This window comes from Dreissena polymorpha, chromosome 3 (assembly GCF_020536995.1).
Source record: "Dreissena polymorpha isolate Duluth1 chromosome 3, UMN_Dpol_1.0, whole genome shotgun sequence".
NCBI classification, from domain to species: domain Eukaryota; kingdom Metazoa; phylum Mollusca; class Bivalvia; order Myida; family Dreissenidae; genus Dreissena; species Dreissena polymorpha.
In genome coordinates, this window is record NC_068357.1 from 116,951,630 (window position 1) to 116,969,618 (window position 17,989).

The 17,989-nt window shown below is 34.8% G+C and overlaps 1 protein-coding gene and 1 long non-coding RNA gene across 4 annotated transcripts in view; both read left to right on the top strand.

Annotated features, from left to right (window-relative positions):
• The window catches only part of LOC127871160 (T-complex protein 1 subunit eta-like), a 98,142-nt gene that overhangs the window by 59,456 nt on the left and 20,697 nt on the right, over nt 1–17,989 (top strand). The window contains exons 1-4 of one of the 3 annotated variants that reach the window (XM_052413891.1): nt 802–854; nt 1,362–1,515; nt 3,731–3,837; nt 13,966–14,091. In XM_052413891.1, the coding sequence (XP_052269851.1) occupies nt 849–854; nt 1,362–1,515; nt 3,731–3,837; nt 13,966–14,091 (393 nt within the window). In that variant the 5' untranslated portion in view covers nt 802–848. Of the gene's footprint in view, nt 1–801; nt 855–950; nt 1,091–1,360; nt 1,516–3,730; nt 3,838–13,965; nt 14,092–17,989 lie in introns of those variants that run through there. The other 2 variants (XM_052413892.1, XM_052413893.1) reach the window with 2 other exon arrangements.
• On the top strand, nt 6,836–7,675 carry LOC127871161 (uncharacterized). Its single transcript, XR_008045166.1, has 3 exons — nt 6,836–6,957; nt 7,104–7,118; nt 7,280–7,675. It is a non-coding gene; the product is annotated as an uncharacterized LOC127871161 (long non-coding RNA).

Sequence of the window (17,989 nt, forward strand, 5' to 3'; positions counted from 1 at the left end):
TACCTTAAAAGCGGAAAGTGTCGTCCCTGGTTAGCATGTGCAGTCCGCACAGGCTAATCTGAGACGACACTTTACGCACATGCATTAAGGCCAGATTTCTCAGAACGCGTCTCAAATAAAGATGTTTAAATTATAAGGATATGACGTCCTGATTGTTGCATTATTGTCCCAATTACACACGACTTCTACACAAAATCGCTACCTAGCTCGTGACATTAGCAGTGTGAAAGACCATGTCCAAAACAAGCGCTGTTAAACACTTTCTGTTACATTACCGTCGGAATGAAAATTTGCCCTTCGATAGGAGCAACTTATTAAACAAACATGAATCAATTCAACTTGTTTGTTAGCAAAAAAAACACAACAAATATCCTATATATAAATTATCTGATCTACCAGTATGTACATGCAAGTGAATATCCTGATATTGGTGTTTGTATTATGTTGTTGTTGTTTTTTAATGAAAATGCTCAGACAAAGTTCTCTTTATTTGCTAATTATGTTGTCTAAGTTATACTCCTAGAACAGCCACATGTGTTGAACTATGAGCATAATTACAGCAGAGGGCAGTACTTAGATACAACTGTACATATTTGGAATAAATGGCGTTACTTGTCAAGGAAAATGTAGTTATTTCTCAGGATGGTGCAGATATTTTCACCATCGTTTAAATCGTAACACCAATCATTAGGCCTAATGAAGAGCTATTATATATGTTTACAAACCTGTTTACAAACATAAATGATTAAGCAAAGGTAACTACTGCGTTTCTGCATCAGTTTAGTGTTTTGTAACCCCAATAGTAAGGCTAGTTACTCTTCATTGTGGTGGTAGTAGACGCAGAAATTATGATGGTAACTACAGAATTTAACCGATATTTTATCGTCTTGAATCTTACAGGAAATAATTATTGAAGTGGGATATTTTTTACGAAAACATATAATAATCATTTAACTGCACTGTAGATGTATAATTTTTAAGATTATACCGACTGTTAAAAATGTTCGTGTACTTTCCGTGTACATGTAGCAACAAGATTATTTCTCGAAGATTCTCTTTTCTAGTGTCAACTAATTAGACATCTGATATGGTGAGTTATAAACGCATGAAACTCCTTTCGTGATGAAAGTATGTATTAAGAAAGCTGCTAACAGATAAGGATAATAGGAACCTTTATGGAAATGGCAAAATATAAATGCAAGGGATTCAATTTCAACTGCAAGAAATCCTGCACAGCAACAATCCAACATACTCTGAGCATTAGAAAAAATTGTTTTTGAACGTTAAGCACAGCTTGAATAGTAGATATGCAAACAAGTTAAAGAGGTTACATTCATAAGTTTGTTTTTGTTATTTTGTAGCAACCACAGATAATTCTTTTAAAAGAAGGCACAGACTCCTCCCAAGGGGTGCCGCAGATAGTTAGCAACATCAATGCCTGTGGAGCCATAGCAGATGCTGTCAGAACAACACTCGGCCCTCGTGGCATGGACAAGCTTATTGTGGACAATAGTGGCAAGCTTCATTGTGTTTAACTTCTTTTTATTGTAATTCCACCATTTATCCATTGATGTGTGATAATCATAGCAGGGAAAATATCCACAACAAGTCAGCTGCTATGTAGTTTTACATATCAGTGTTACATGTGTGGAAGAGTAAATGACCTTGCCCTTTGTGGAGGCTGTTGAGTCGTTTTGATTCAAGGTTACCTAAATAAGGTCAAGGTTACTGTTTCCAGAGAGTTGTGAATAGGCTGGTCCTATTCCCTTAGTTGGAGAAACATACATGTCATATTGTTTATTCATGTAGATCAGTTTTATTTCCAACAATGACAGGCTTCCTGAAAATTCCCAAAAAGTGCCTGTCAACCGGACAGGCTGATGGAAAAGTTAGCCTGTCCGGACAAAAATTCAACTGACCGAACAGCGTGAGTTTATAACTGAAGCAATAAGTGAAGTTTAACTCATATTTATTGCAATGTGCTGCCTGTGTACAAGTACACTCGATAAAGTAAAATAAAACACTTGCTTGTTCTAGTGATTACAGTGTATGATGGACAACAGCTTTAAATTCTAGTCAGACTCAAAACAAAATAACATGACACAATTGGTGTTACCTTCTTCATCCTGAAAGTCAAGACCATCATTAGAGTCATAATGCAACCAACTTCTGTCAGACTATCACGTACTTTGAAAAGTTCTTTTTACCTGTTTTGCTTCATATTCTTTCGATTTTTTTTTTTCCTCATCGCTTAGCTTCTTTTCTGGCCTGGTCTAGCGCCATTGAAGAACTTTAGCAACAACATTTTTTTCATGTGTAGTGTATGTTACAAAATTTGTAATTGGATAGCAGCGATTTTCCTTGTCCAATTGGGAAAAGTACCCGTACCGGTCCGATTGGGAAAAATTGAGTCGTGAAATCCTCAAAATTGGGAAAAATCGAGTCGTGAAATCCTGAAATTGGGAAAATCGCGTCGTGAAGTTTGGGTCTTATTGAATACATCATACAGTTCATACTTAATTGAACATACCCATTTAAATAATCATTTGCAGGCATGCCTTAATGACCATTAAGTTATAAAGTTTATATAAATAACAAAATATTATAAAGAACACACCAAATCAATTACTAGTTGTTTTAATCTCTTTTAAAGCAATGTCTCTTTCATTTTTGTGAAAATTTCAACAATCTTTGATGTTTGATCATCACTCAGTTGCTTGCATCCCTCCCTGCACAGCATCATTATTGCTGTCAATGTGTCCTGTGATAGATGGTTCCAATTGGTTTTTTGGCATAATATTTGCTATTATGACTCATTTCAAACTACGATAAGGTTACAAACCGACGTAAAACAGTACGCTGGCTGCCTGGCAAAAGAACTGGAAACAGGAACAACTCTATTGATTGAATGCGCTGAATAATAAAACCCGAAATTAATCGAGCGCGTGGTTACACACAACTATACGATTTTCTTTGTTCGCTCGCCGAAAGTTGGTTTTTTACGAAACTTTCTATCGTTTTGAGAAAAAATTCGGACGCTGATTGGAATTTTTCCAGATGCCGATTGGGAATTTGGGAATTTTCGCTCTATTGGGAAAGTACCGTTTTGGGAATTTGGGAATTTTCGTTCGATTGGGAAAGTACCGTTTACCGGTACTTTATAAAGAAGGAGGAAAATCGCTGGATAGATGGTAATATGTTGGATCAATGAAATTTACGTTTTCGAAAAAACAAAAACAAAGGGAGAGCACTCTTAAGAACTAGTGACACGTTAGTGTTCTTAATGACATAAAGGCTCGAAATTCACGAAGAGTGATTCTTATTGGGTGCTTTGGTTCTTTTGGCAAGTATTAGTATTTAGTTATAATTTTTATTGGCCTGTCACAAGGACCGGCGATATTAGAAACTTCGCCGGACCGTAAAGAATTTTCCCGGACAAGACGGGCGGTCCGGCCTTTTCAGGAAGCCTGCAATGAGGCTGTATGATAGAAATTCTTGAAATGTTTAAAATAAATATTCGACAAAACAACAAGTTTTGTTCTGTAAAAAATAAAAAATAAATGGACGAAAACAGAAGAAGTTGAGCTGGTATGCTACAGCTCTTCCGTACTTAATATGAGCAACAGAATTTTGACAATGTTTTTATTTTTTAAGTATTTGATTTCAGAATTTTTCACAGTTGATTTTCTGTGTGTTAAGTTTAGAATATTAACCTAAGTTTTCTTTACAGGCAAAGCAACCATTTCAAATGATGGTGCAACAATTTTGAAGACATTGGATATTGTTCATCCCGCAGCCAGAACATTGGTTGATATTGCAAAATCGCAAGATGCTGAGGTACAGTGAATTTTTCTTACAAGACTTCTTACAGGGTTAAAAGATTTCCAGTTTGTGCTGGAATTCCGTTTTTAGCTCATCTATTTTTTGGAAAAAAAATGAGCTATTGTCATCACCTTGGCGTCGGTGTCGGCGTTGGCGTCCGGTTAAGTTTTGCGTTTAGGTACACTTTTCTCATAAAGTATCAATGCTATTGCATTCAAACTTGGTACACTTACTTACTATCATGAGGGGACTGGGCAGGCGAAGTTAGATAACTCTGGCGTGCATTTTGACAGAATTATGTGCCCTTTTTATACTTAGAAAATTGAAAATTTTGGTTAAGTTTTGTGTTTAGGTCCATTTAATTCCTTAAGTATCAAAGCTATTGCTTTCATACTTGCAACACTAACTAACTATCATAAGGGAACTGTGCAGGCAAAGTTATGTAACTCTGACTGGCATTTTGACAGAATTATGTGCCCTTTTTATACTTAGAAAATTGAAAATTTGGTTAAGTTTTGTGTTAAGGTCCACTTTATTCCTACAGTATCAAAGCTATTGCTTTCATACTTGCAACACTTATTAACTGTCATAAGAGGACTGTGCAGGCAAAGTTATGTAACTCTGGCTGGCATTTGGACGGAATTATGGGCCCTTATACTTAGAAAATTGAAAATTTGGTTAAGCTTTGTGTTTTGGTCCACTTTACCCCTAAAGTATCATAGATATTGCTTTCATACTTGGTACACTCGCAAACTATCATAAGGGGACAGTAAAAGGACAAGTTGCATAACTCTGGTTGTCATTTTTACGGAATTATGGCCCTTTTTGACTTAGTAACTTTGAATATATGGTTAAATTTTGTGTTTCTATCCACTTTACTTCTAAAGTATCAAGGCTATTGCTTTCAAACTTCAAATACTTTCATGCTATCATGAGGTTACTGTACCTGGCAAGTTGAATTTTACCTTGACCTTTGAATGACCTTGACTTTCAAGGTCAAATTATTAAATTTTGCTAAAATTGCCATAACTTCTTTATTTATGATTAGATTTGATTGATACTTTGACAAAACAACTCTTACCTGACATACCACAATAGACTCCACCCAAACCATCCCCCACGCCCCCCCTCCCCCCCCCCCCAATTTTATTTTTAGCTCATCTATTTTTTGAAAAAAAATTATGAGCTATTGTCATCACCTTGGCGTTGGTGTCCGGTTAAGTTTTGCGTTTAGGTCCTTTTTTCTCAGGAAGTATCAATGCTATAGCATTCAAACTTGGTACACTTACTATCATGAGGGGACTGGGCAGGCAAAGTAAGATAACTCTGGCGTGCATTTTGACAGAATTATGTGCCCTTTTTATTCTTAGAAAATTGAAAATTTTGTTTAAGTTTTGTGTTTAGGGCCATTTTATTCCTTAACCCTTTCCCCGATAGATGCGTATAATCCCGAGTCTATCGATTCCCCGATACATGTGTTTATTACCGTCTCTATCGATTACCGCATACATGCAAATTTGTCCGTGTCTATTCATTACCCGATAATCCCGTATATTCCCAATGTCCATTTTCAAATGCAAATTTTGATTGATATTGACGACAAAAGTGCTAAAAAAACTTATTAACACAAACATCGGACATTTTTCTCAAGTATCACATGAATTTCGGCATATGTTTATATTTAAAGATTTGATGAAATTGGTGTCCAATCGGGACAAGGGTAGTCCAACACGCGTAAATAACTTAATGTGGTGTGCGCGCATCGTGTACAGTTAATGTTCTGTTACAAATTGTAGCCAGAAATAAATACATGTATATGCCCATGAGATTTTCGTGTCAAGTCTTTGTTTGGACAAAAGGCGCGCGAAAATAGGCGTGGGTGTATTTATTTATACACAAAAACTGCGTAGCGCAGACAACAACGTAAAAGCTTCGTATTGAATTTCCATTTAAGTATCGGGGTATCTTGCAAATGATTTATACATTTCCTTGAATAAAATAAAAGAAATAAACCCTGTATCATTATCATTTTTAGTTCGTTAAATATTGCAACAATTATTGTACTGTATTTGATTGCACACAAAGTGCCGTGTACAGTTCATGAATATTCTTTTACAACGACCAATTAACAGCGTCATCTATATTTAGATTTTATGCAATATGTACAAGTCATTTTCTGGAAATTGTGAGAAAGTAAAAGTAGCAACCCCATCAAAAAATTCAACTCACAGAAATCTTAAATGTTTTGATATAATATTAAAGATCTCATTTAATACTGCTCAGATCAGTTTGAATTATTAATTTATCTCTACTACATCCAAAGTTATGGTAATTTGAATCTTCGGAAAAAATGCCATTTTGGGGAAAATTATGCCTATTAAAAGCGTTCACATTTTGTGTCGATTCGCGGACCCGCTTTCTATAAAATTTGGCTTCTTTTTTCTGTATAATTTTTTCTATACATGGTATCATATTGAAATTTGGCATACTGATGGCATTTTTCCTGTAGATTTCAATAAAAGCATTGATTTGTTGATCAGAAATTGATATAGTACCCTAATTTTGATTTAAAAAGTGCCAATTTTATGTATTTTTTTGTCGAGGAGCATAACACCACAATATATTCGTTGAAAGTATAAAAATCTTTAATAACTTAACTAAGTCTTACCACATTCAACAAACTAACGGCAATAATGTCAAGTGTGTACAAAAAGGAAAATTCAATAAAACATTTCAATACATTTAAACTATACACAATTTCTCAAAGTAGGTCCTTTTTGTACAGTCCGTATGATGCTTGATATTTCTCATGTTTGGAAAACAGCCAGCCATTGTCTTCCAATTTCACTCTTCAAACAATCAGGAACCATCCAGTCTAGAATTAACTCAAATTTTACACTATGGATATCTGCTCGCACTGACAAAGCAAACACTCCTTTTTAGCCGGATTTTTTTCGAAAAAATCTCGGCTTATAGATTGATGTTGTCGGGCCGGCGGGCGGGCGGGGTGGCGGCGTGCTCGAAAATGTTAAAGTTCTTATTTCATGGTATAACTTTGGTATGCTTGGACCTAGAGTCTTCAAACTTGACATGAAGGTTGGCCAGGATTAACAGATGACCACTGGTCATTTCAAGGTCATTCATTTGAAGGTCAAGGTCACTGTGACCTTCAATATAAAAAATGTTAAAGTTGTTATAACTTTGGTATGCTTGGACCTAGAGTCTTGAAACTTGACATGAAGGTTGGCCATAACTAGTTAGTAACCACTGGTCATTTCAAGGTATTTCATTTGAAGGTCAAGGTCACTGTGACCTTGAATGTAAAAATGTTAAAGTTCTTATTTCATGGTATAACTTTGGTATGCTTGGACCTAGAGTCTTCAAACTTGACATGAAGGTTGGCCAGGATTAACAGATGACCACTGGTCATTTCAAGGTCATTCATTTGAAGGTGAAGGTCACTGTGACCTTCAATATAAAAATGTTAAAGTTGTTATAACTTTGGTATGCTTGGACCTAGAGTCTTGAAACTTGACATGAAGGTTGGCCAGAACTAGTAAGTAACCACTGGACATTTCAAGGTCATTCATTTGAAGGTCAAGGTCACTGTGACCTTGAATGTAAAAATGTTAAAGTTGTTATAACTTTGGTATGCTTGGACCTAGAGTCTTGAAACTTGACATGAAGGTTGGCCAGAACTAGTAAGTAACCACTGGACATTTCAAGGTCATTCATTTGAAGGTCAAGGTCACTGTGACCTTGAATGTAAAAATGTTAAAGTTCTTATTTCATGTTATAACTTTGGTATGCTTGTACCTAGAGTCTTCAAACTTGAAATAAAGATTGGCCAGTACTAGAAGATGACCACTGGAAAAGTACTTACATTTCATTTTGACCTTTGAACAATATTTCAGTAATTTAAGTATTGCATTGACAAAAACACGAAAGGTACTTTCCTGTCATTTAAATAAAAAAACCGGCTTCAATGCGGTCATCTCCGACCGCGGAACTCTTGTTGTCTACATGCTGTCATGAAATTCACTTTCATTTCATTGCCTTCTTTTTTTACAACACACCCAGGGTACCAGTTGTTACCATTTTACAGTTATGTAGTCTTCTTCTGATACAGCACTCCTTCTAAATAGAGGGTGGCATAAAGGTTAAGGGGTGAAAAAACTGTACAAAGGTGCTCAGTTGGGTGTGATTTCATAATTATTTACATTGTAAGTGTCTCCAGATGGATAAGTGGTACAATGACAGCCACTGGAGTAAGGATTTTGAAAACTTCTACTGTGGCTGCCACATGTACCGGGTATATGGCATTTTGGGGAGGGAGGGAATTCAATTGTTTGACTGTTCTTGGGTATAAAAGGAATTTATTTGTCTAGGAACAAGAAGAATATCAGGAAGAATGATGGCAACTACATGGTGGATAATTGTTTACAGCATTATGAGGCAGAATTTTGTTCTGCATGTTTCAAGTCATTCTCTATAATATTTATAGTCTGAAAGTCGTCAAGAAAACAACTTTCCATATCTTCTGATTTGCATCATTTTTATCGGTTGAATATTTCAATGACAATTTCATTTGTCAATGTACTGGAATTTTTCAAATTGCTTGGTTATGTCTTATGATGGAGTTGCAGCAGAGTCCCACATCCTTGCAGAAGGCACCTGGATACTCTTACACCTTCATCACAGCCAGACACTCTAAAAAAAATAACAAAACATACCAAAATATCTATTTTTACAAATAAAATACATATAAAACATCATTTTTGGTATTATCCTTCATGATTTGACATCTTTGCAAAATCTCGAAAAATGGTGCGAACAAGATTTAAAAAAAATTTAGGTTCGTACCCAATTCAAACAATCCATTATTTTACGTAAATACTTAGAGAAAAACGCAGTTATTGATCTATTTCGATTCAATTTGTTATTATCAACCATTTCAATGCGTTCATTTGAGGGAAGCATATCACGGGACTGTTATATTAAGTGACATAACTTAATTATTACGCGTGTTTTTTTTGTCAAAAAAGCGAACATTGCCATCAAAGCGAAAAGCTGGTTTTAATATTTATAAAATATTATTTAAACATAATTCAAACCAAATAATATCGAAAATGATCATAACAAACCTTTTCTTTTGTTTTCTGTAGAGTTTAAGCGAGTATGGTTTAATTAATTCAGATCGTCACAAACGATAACGATTAGCGAAGCAAAACAAAAATGGCGCCTCCCTCTGCAGAGGTCAACCGAGGTCGAATTGTATAAATGCGCGTCTTTGTTTAAAGATGCGGGTACCTAATTCTCATTTGCGGAAAATAAATTTGGTATCAAAATTTAAGTTAGACTTTCTAGTTTTTATAACTATGTTCAAAATTGTGTTTGGTCCATCGGAAGTAATTTTATTCATCGTCAAAGTCGGGTACTATTTTCTCGGCGTAGGGTGGTCCTATGAAAATTTTGAATGCATTGTAGTAAAGTTTATTCAGTCGTGAACAAGATGATGTCAATCTCATAAATATTCATGATGTGTAGAATATCCGCATTTGAATTGTAAACACACACTTGTTTATGCAAGTAGTCCGAAAGTCGGCATTACGCGATAGCGATATTTCTGCCCTGAATTTGTTCAATTAACAACATATTTACTTATCACCCTGAAATAATAATAAAATGAATTTTATATGAATAGAAAGATAAAACATTTTTCTTTTAATAACTTTTTATTTTTTTGATTTATATAATAAAATAATGGTTTTATTGATCATTTAGTAAGAGTGGTATTGGTTTTTTCCGCTTTTCTCCCATTGAACTGATAAGGAATCGGCTTTTATCGGGGTTGCTAGTAAAAGTGATTTTTCGAAAATAGACCCAATGTTTTTTTCCATTTAATTTGTCATAATTATTTATATTTTATGTTGTCTGTGTATGTTTTTTTGGTTCTCATTTATCTTTTGAAAATTAATATCGTAATAATAAATGTTTAAAGCAAGTCCCGTTTCCGAGATCATTTACGAGAATTACTTCGATATATTTACTGACATATAAAATCATGGTTTTAACAGACGACACGTGCTTATCTAAAGTTGGTGTTTTTGTAATACACAGGATATTGGATTATCGCTGCTTGATTGAGCAATAAAACAAAGACGCAGTCGGCGGTTTTCAGTAGGCCTTTTGTACTGACCAACATAATAATTAATCATGCACGTGCTTATCTAACATTTAGGGATAAAACACACGGGATACTAGACACTTTGGGCTTGTTTGGGCCATAAAACGCAATCGCGGTGGCTATTTTCAGTAGCACATGTGTCCAGAAACTAACGAGTTTGGGTAATAAAGCACAGAGATTATGATCGTTAAACTGCATGGAGTCTGAAATGAAACAAAATGCCGACAAATCAAAAGATTTATCGCCGAATGTTTCAGTATACAATTCAATATTTTAAGGTGGGGTTCTCACTGCATTTCCTGTTGCATTCGCATACGCTTGTATTACTTGTTATATCCTCATATTATTTATTAGAATACAGACTTAAAATTTATATGGTTGGAAGGAGAATTTATTTCTCTACAATATTTACATTGACACAAATGATGTGAAATGCAAGCAACTAAGTGAAAATTAAGCCTAACAAGACAGGTGTAACAGGTGAGAATGTTTCCATTATTTTCCCAATAACCATATTGAGATGGTGTAGTCAAGCTTATCAGCTGTATATGGAGTCACTGTTATCAGAACAGCAGGACTGGTTATGGCCTGGGGTGGCAAATCAGATAAGGGGTCTATCAGGAAAAGGGTTAAGTATCAAAGCTATTGCTTTCATACTTGCAACACTTACTAACTATCATAAGGGGACTGTGCAGGCAAAGTTTTGTAACTCTGACTGGCATTTTGACAGAATTATGTGCCCTTTTTATACGCCCGTATAAAATACGGGACGTATTATGTGAAACCCCTTGGCGGGCGGGCGGCGGGCGGGCGGAAGGCATCACTTTGTCCGGACTCTAATTCAAATTGTATTCATCCGATCTTCACCAAACTTGGTCAGCAGTTGCATCTAGTTGATATCTAGGCCAAGTTCGAATATGGGTCATGCCGGGTCAAAAACTAGGTCATAGGGTCAATAAGTGCATTTTCAAAGGGGCCACTTTGTCCGGACTCTATTTCAAATTGTATTCATCCGATCTTCACCAAACTTGGTCAGCAGTTGCATCTAGTTGATATATAGGCCAAGTTCGAATATGGGTCATGCCGGGTCAAAAACTAGGTCATAGGGTCAATTAGTGCATTTTCAACGGCGCCACTTTGTCCGGACTCTAATTCAAATTGTATTCATCCGATCTTCACCAAACTTGGTCAGTAGTTGCATCTAGTTGATATCTAGGTCAAGTCCGAATATGGGTCATGCTGGGTTAAAAACTAGGTCACTGGGTCACTTAGTGCATTTCAAGGATTTAGCATGGTGTCCGCTCTCTAATTGAAGTATTTTTCATCCGATCTTCACCGAATTGGGTCAGAAGTTGTGTCTAAATGATATCTAGGTCAAGAACAAATATGTGTCTTGGCGGGTCAAAAAATAGGTCACAAGGTCACTTAATGAATTTCAAGCGTTTAGCATGGTGTCCGCTCTCTACTTGAAGTAGTTTTCATCTGATCTTCACTGAATTTGGTCAGAAGTTGAGTCTAAATGATATCTAGGTCAAGAACAAATATGGGTCTTGCTGGGTCAAAAACTAGGTCACTTAATGCATTTCAAGCATTTAGCATGGTGTCCGCTCTCTAATTGAAGTAGTTTTCATCCTGTCTTTACCAAATTTGGTCAGAAGTTGTGTCTAATTGATATCTAGGTCAAGTTCAAATATGTGCTGCTTAATTTTCAAAAATATATCATTTTGCCACTCAAATGGTAAAGCTATCAAGTTGTCCAAAACCTTCAAACGGGCGTATCTTGTGACAGTTTGGCACTCTTGTTATACTTAGAAAATTGAAAATTTGGTTAAGTTTTGTGTTTAGGTTCACTTTATTCCTACAGTATCAAAGCTATTGCTTTCATACTTGGTACACTTGCAAACTATCATAAGGGTACAGTAAAAGGACAAGTTGCATAACTCTGGTTGTCATTTTTACAGAATTATGGCCCTTTTTTGACTTAGTAACTTTGAATATATGGTTAAATTTTGTATTTCGAACCACTTTACTTCTAAAGTATCAAGGCTATTGCTTTCAAACTTCAAATACTTTCACACTATCATGAGGTTACTGTACCTGGCAAGTTGAATTTTACCTTTACCTTTGAATGACCTTGACTCTCAAGGTCAAATTAATAAATTTTGCTAAAATTGCCATAACTTCTTTATTTATGATTAGATTTGATTGATACTTTGACAAAACTACTCTTACCTGACATACCACAATAGACTCCACCCAAACCATCCCCCGTGCCCTCCCCCCCCTATTTTTTTTTTGTAAGATCATCTCACAAATGACCACCACACCCTCACACTATACCCCCCACCCCACCCCACCCACCCCCCCCCCAATTTTTTTTTTGAAACGGTTCAAAAACACAAATATTTATTTTTATTATTTTATTTTTGAAATACTGTCCAACCATCGCACCCAAGAATCCCCCCTCGCCCCCTCGAATTTTTATATTTTTTTTTGCATTTTTTTCCCGCATTTTTTGGAAGATAATGTAATAAATGTCCACACCCCCACGCTATACACCCCTCTTCACTCCACCCCTCCCTCCTTTGTGATTGAAATTGAGAGTCCCTTCACCTTTAAAAAGAAAATAGATGAGCGGTCTGCTCCCGCAAGGCGGTGCTCTTGTTGTAATTTAATATAACTCTTTATAATAATTCAAAATCATATTAATTTGTTAAATACTTTGTTAGTTGTTTATGAAATTAATTTGAAATATATTTATCATTAGAGAGTTCTTTCTAAAAAAAAAAATAAAAAAAAAATGTTTTTTTGTGTTGTTTAACTTCTGGAGGGGATTTTTCTACAACATTGGGGAAAAATATATCCTCTTTTTTGAGGGGAATGGAGCCGAATATATCGGCCCCGAAATTGCCATAAAAAACACTGAAGTTGTAACTGTTACAGAAAATTACCAGCAGCATCTGCCTGAGTGATTAGTTGTTCTTTCCTTTTAAATTTATAGCAAGAATTAAGGTAGATTATCTTTTACAGCATAGTCCATTCACTTAAAGTTTCTTTACCTCAGTTCTACCATGCAAAGGATATTATAATTAACTAAGAGTTTTTTCAACACATACGCATACCCAGTAAAATGTTATTACCGAATATACTGAAAATATAAAAACTTAAAAAAGTTAATATTTTCAGTATATTCAGTGATAAAATTTCGCAATGTGAATGTCACCTATTTTCACGATGTACTTTCGTTTTCACATCACAAAATTTGATTACCGAATATACTGAAAATATGAACTTTTTTCAAGGAATGTATTATAAATATACCAGTTGTGATATTTTAATCAATATAAACTAATAATTGTAAAAAAGTACGGTATTTTATAACTTTTCTTTTTTCGTCAATTGCGGTTGACGGTCCCTTCAAAAGTTATTAAATGGTGGCAATCCCTTGTATTTAGCCTCTGAATCTTTTCGATAAATTATTGAAGAACAGGGCTCTACTGTTTATATTGTAAGCCTTTTATTCTGAAAATTTTATATGATAAAAACTTTATTTCTTGGAGAACAGGTGTGCATTGTATGTTTGTGTTAATTTCTAAGGTACTTATATTGTGTCATTGTGAAAAATCTTTTGTGCTGTCCCTTGACCAAACAGGGTCCTATTGGCTCACTCATCAGTTACTGGCGTGAGTTGTATGCACCAAGTATTTGTAAACCAGTTAACCCAATAAAAATGTGAGGTGTTTAACTGACTGCATTGATATAACTGACATAATGTTGAAAAATGCAAAAACCTCTTAATGAACAAACAAACCTGCATTGAAAGACTAAGTGAAATCAAGAGATGTTTTCCAAATTTTGCTTCTCATCAAAGATATACATAGATACTCAGAAAAAAATTGAGAATTAACTTTGAAGTCTTCATCTATTAACATGATAATATTTCACTGTTGTTTCAGGTTGGAGATGGTACCACATCAGTTGTTCTGCTGGCAGGAGAATTCCTCAAACAAGCCAAACCTTATATTGAGGAGGGAGTTCACCCGCAAGTTGTTATACGAGCATTTAGAAGGGCTGCAGCCTTGGTAAATACAGTCTCAGCAAAAATCCCTTAGCCCTTTGACAATTCAAGTATAACTGAATGAGGTCCAGGAAATAATTCAAGATTACTTTCTGATTATCTCAGTTGTATATACCCATTTGCAGCTGACATGACAGTATGTGGGAGATTGCAGGTTTTTTTATAGCCATTGTGAGAAAAGAAGTCTGGTCAAATTGGGATTTTTCAAATCGATAAAATGTAAAATTTTGCGATTTTTTTTTCAACAATGGGGATTTTTATGCCCGCGGATCGAATGATCGGGGGTATATTGTTTTTTTGTCTGTCTGTCTGTCATTGTATGTGTGTGTCCCAAAACTTAAACCTTGATCATAACTTCTCCAATATTTAAGATACCAACTTGATATTTGGCATGCATGTGTATCTCATAGGGCTGTATTGGTGAAACGTCAAGGTCATCCTTCAAGGTAAAAAGGTCAAATATATGGCTTTAAAGCGCAGTAGGGGGCATTGTGTTTCGCAAACACAGCTCTTGTTTTTCTATCAACAAATATTGACACATCAGGACCAAATCATATAAATTATAGTTATATACTTGGTTAAATGTTTATGAAATAAAATATTGATATAATAATCATGACACTTTTTATACGCCCGTCTATGACGGGACGTATTATGGTATACCCCGCGTCCGTCCGTCCGTCTGTTAATGTCGTACGCTACGTCAAATATTCTTTGACAGATTTTCTTCAAATTTTAACACAATCTTAATATTGATAAACCCTGATCCCCTTTCGTTTTTGACGGAATTCTGAATTGTCGTTCCAGAGTTATGGGACTTTGTTCGTCAAAATTTCGTGATTTCATTGAATGTCCTACTGTAGCTCAAATATCCTTCGATGGATTTTTTTCAAATTTCAACACAATCTTAATATTGATAAACCCTGATCCCCTTTCGTTTTTGACAGAATTCTGAATTGTCGTTCCAGAGTTATGGGACTTTGTTCGTCAAAATTTCGTGATTTCATTGAATGTCCTACTGTAGCTCAAATATCCTTCGATGGATTTTTTTTTTTTTTTTTTTTAGTATCCCTGAAAAATTGAACAAGGTGAGCTTTTTTCTATTCCGATTGTACACTACCACTTACCCATCTACATTTCTCTTTTATTATTGGTCAAAATATCTATAACAGGTTTACTTCAACTCCATATCCTCTAAAGAAATGCATACATATACTCAAAAAAAGATATGGTATGAATGTCAAGGAGACGGCGCTCCATGCTCATGTACTTATAAAATAAACCATGTATTCAAATACAAATAAACTGAAGTAAAAAAATGATTCAAAGGGTTATTTATTACCTTACTACTTCATTGGCGAACGACGGGCGTATCATGCGCTCATGGCGCAGCTGTTTATTTATTTATTTTTTTGGAAATTTCGGTTTGGGATCGGGTCCGTTTGCTTTGGGATTGGGTCTGTTTTATGGCCTTTTTTACATAGCAGGAAACCCTCTGAATTGGGACATGTAATACATGTATAATACATAAGATTTGTTGTTGTATGTCCATTTATGATACGTTATCCTATTACTCATTTAAGAAGTTTTATATTTTTGATTGGCAGTTTAGTTTATTTATTATTGCATCTTTTAAATATAAAGTTGATTTCTAAGATTAGGGTTAAATACCAAAATCCATGAATTAAACTTTCATATTTATTGTTTTCTAAGATTGTGTCATTGTGGCACATGTTTATATAGTGATACATTATACATATCCACTCCAATTGGCTGCTTACATCACACTATGTCTGATGGTCGATCTAGGGTGGAAAATCAATATTCTGGTTCTGTACTCAGAGGGAACAGTCTGTTCCTGATGGCTCAATTAATCAGATTACAGTCCTATTTGGTGACATGGAGAATGGTTTCATGGGCACATTGTGGTGTGTCACACTTTAATGCTGAAAGTTTCTGTGCTTTCTGAAACGTGACCATGTCTTTTACCTGTATTTTATCCAGAGCTACAAATAAGCTGCGTATTTGCGTAAATATGCAATCAAAAGTCGGTGGATATGCAATTTTTTCAAAATCAGGGCGAACCTGTACGCAAACCAAATCGCTAATACCAAATTCGAGCCGCCTTCTATGGGGCTTAATGAAAAATCCTGTTTTTTTAGGCAGCTTTGACTGGAGTCTTTATCGAAAAGCGCATGTTTTTTTTGTTACGTATTTACCAAGCGTTTAGATGATAACACATGTGAGTCGACAAAATGGTGTCTCAAAGAAGACAAAAAGTTCCGCAAAAATACAAAAAACGTATAGATTCCTTTCTCGTGGTAAATAAATCTAAATCTGGAGGCAAAACAATTGCAAAGGGCATAGTTAATGGAATTATTAACTCCATGTTTTGTTCCGTGGACATCTGCGGTAGTATTTAAGATAAATTTGTTGATAGGGTTTGTTGGGTTTCGAAAATGAAAGTACTGACCCATATTTGAACAAAAACAAGTAGAAAACATTGGATGAGTGGGTTGAGAAATTCCCTTGGCTTCAGATTGTTGAATCTGGTAGCTGTTATAGACTTGTTTGTAAAATTTGCAAAGAGATGTTACATCCTATACTTCAATTGACCAGTCGCCAAATTATCGATCGCTCCGCCCACATAGTCACGTGGTCTAGTGATTAGAAAACTCCGACAAGCAGATCCCAATTATAGCGGATTACGTGAGGGAAATTCTATATCTGTAATGATGTATTATGCTCTTTTCTATAAAATAAATTATTAAAGCCGCACACTAAACTAAACTGCTTTGTAAAACGTTAATACAATTATAAAAACTTTAGAGAGAAATGGCGTAATCAAAATAAATGAGTTAACGGCAGACTGACTATCAGAAACGTTTCTTATACATATTATATAGGGAGGTGATGAAAAATCCGTCGTAAAAATGAGCATTTATTTCATATTGATTTTGAACTTGTATTCAACCGTCTGACAGTGAACCCGGTGGCTATTCATATATAATTTTGAAAATATTTTTATTAAATTAAAATGACATATCCAATCCATATCATGATGGGTTTTTTGTTTATTAAAAATGTTTAGATCTTTGTTTTATTGTGTTATTTTTAAAAAGACACCGATTTTTTTTATTTAGATATAAATTAAATTTTTATTGTAACCATAATTTAATACTGGCCTGATTTCGTGGTTTCATTAACAGATAGTCTAATATGCATTTTATTACATTTATGTTTAATGCGAACCTGTTACATTTCACTATCAAAAAATGAAATGTTGGTATTACGGTGCTGTTCACGAACATTCGAATTGAATACATTTAGCATATTATGCATTTGCTTATTTATAACAAGATGGCCCTTATATGTTAATTGCAATTTTCACATTTCTCCAGTGACAATGTATGTTGTATTAGAAATGTTGTTGTTGTAATATAAGCCGTACATTTTACACTTGAAGTCGCTTTAAGCTGGCTAAGCCGCGTTGAAATCACCTTTTTGTTGTTTTTACTTAAGTTAAAACAATATTTAAGTTAACAATGTATAATGATTTCCCTTGTTTATGATCCACAGAAAATAAATATATAATTGGAAATCATTTAAGTAATTAAATAGTTTTCTTTTCTTGTGTACAGTACCTAACAATGCCTTAATGTTCCTTCATTCTGAGATCCACGCAACATACTGTTATTTATTAATCATCGACAATTACGCTGAGATTAATAAGCACGTGTGGCAATTATTATGTTGCCAAAACTGCTTAAAAATATTGTGCATCAAACGGTATAACACGTTTTATAGAACACACACCTGGTGTGGTTAAACTATTTATTGTGTTTGTTTTCTCATTACTCGTTCATATGTTCAAGAAAAAAAGATAAAATAATAACCTTTTA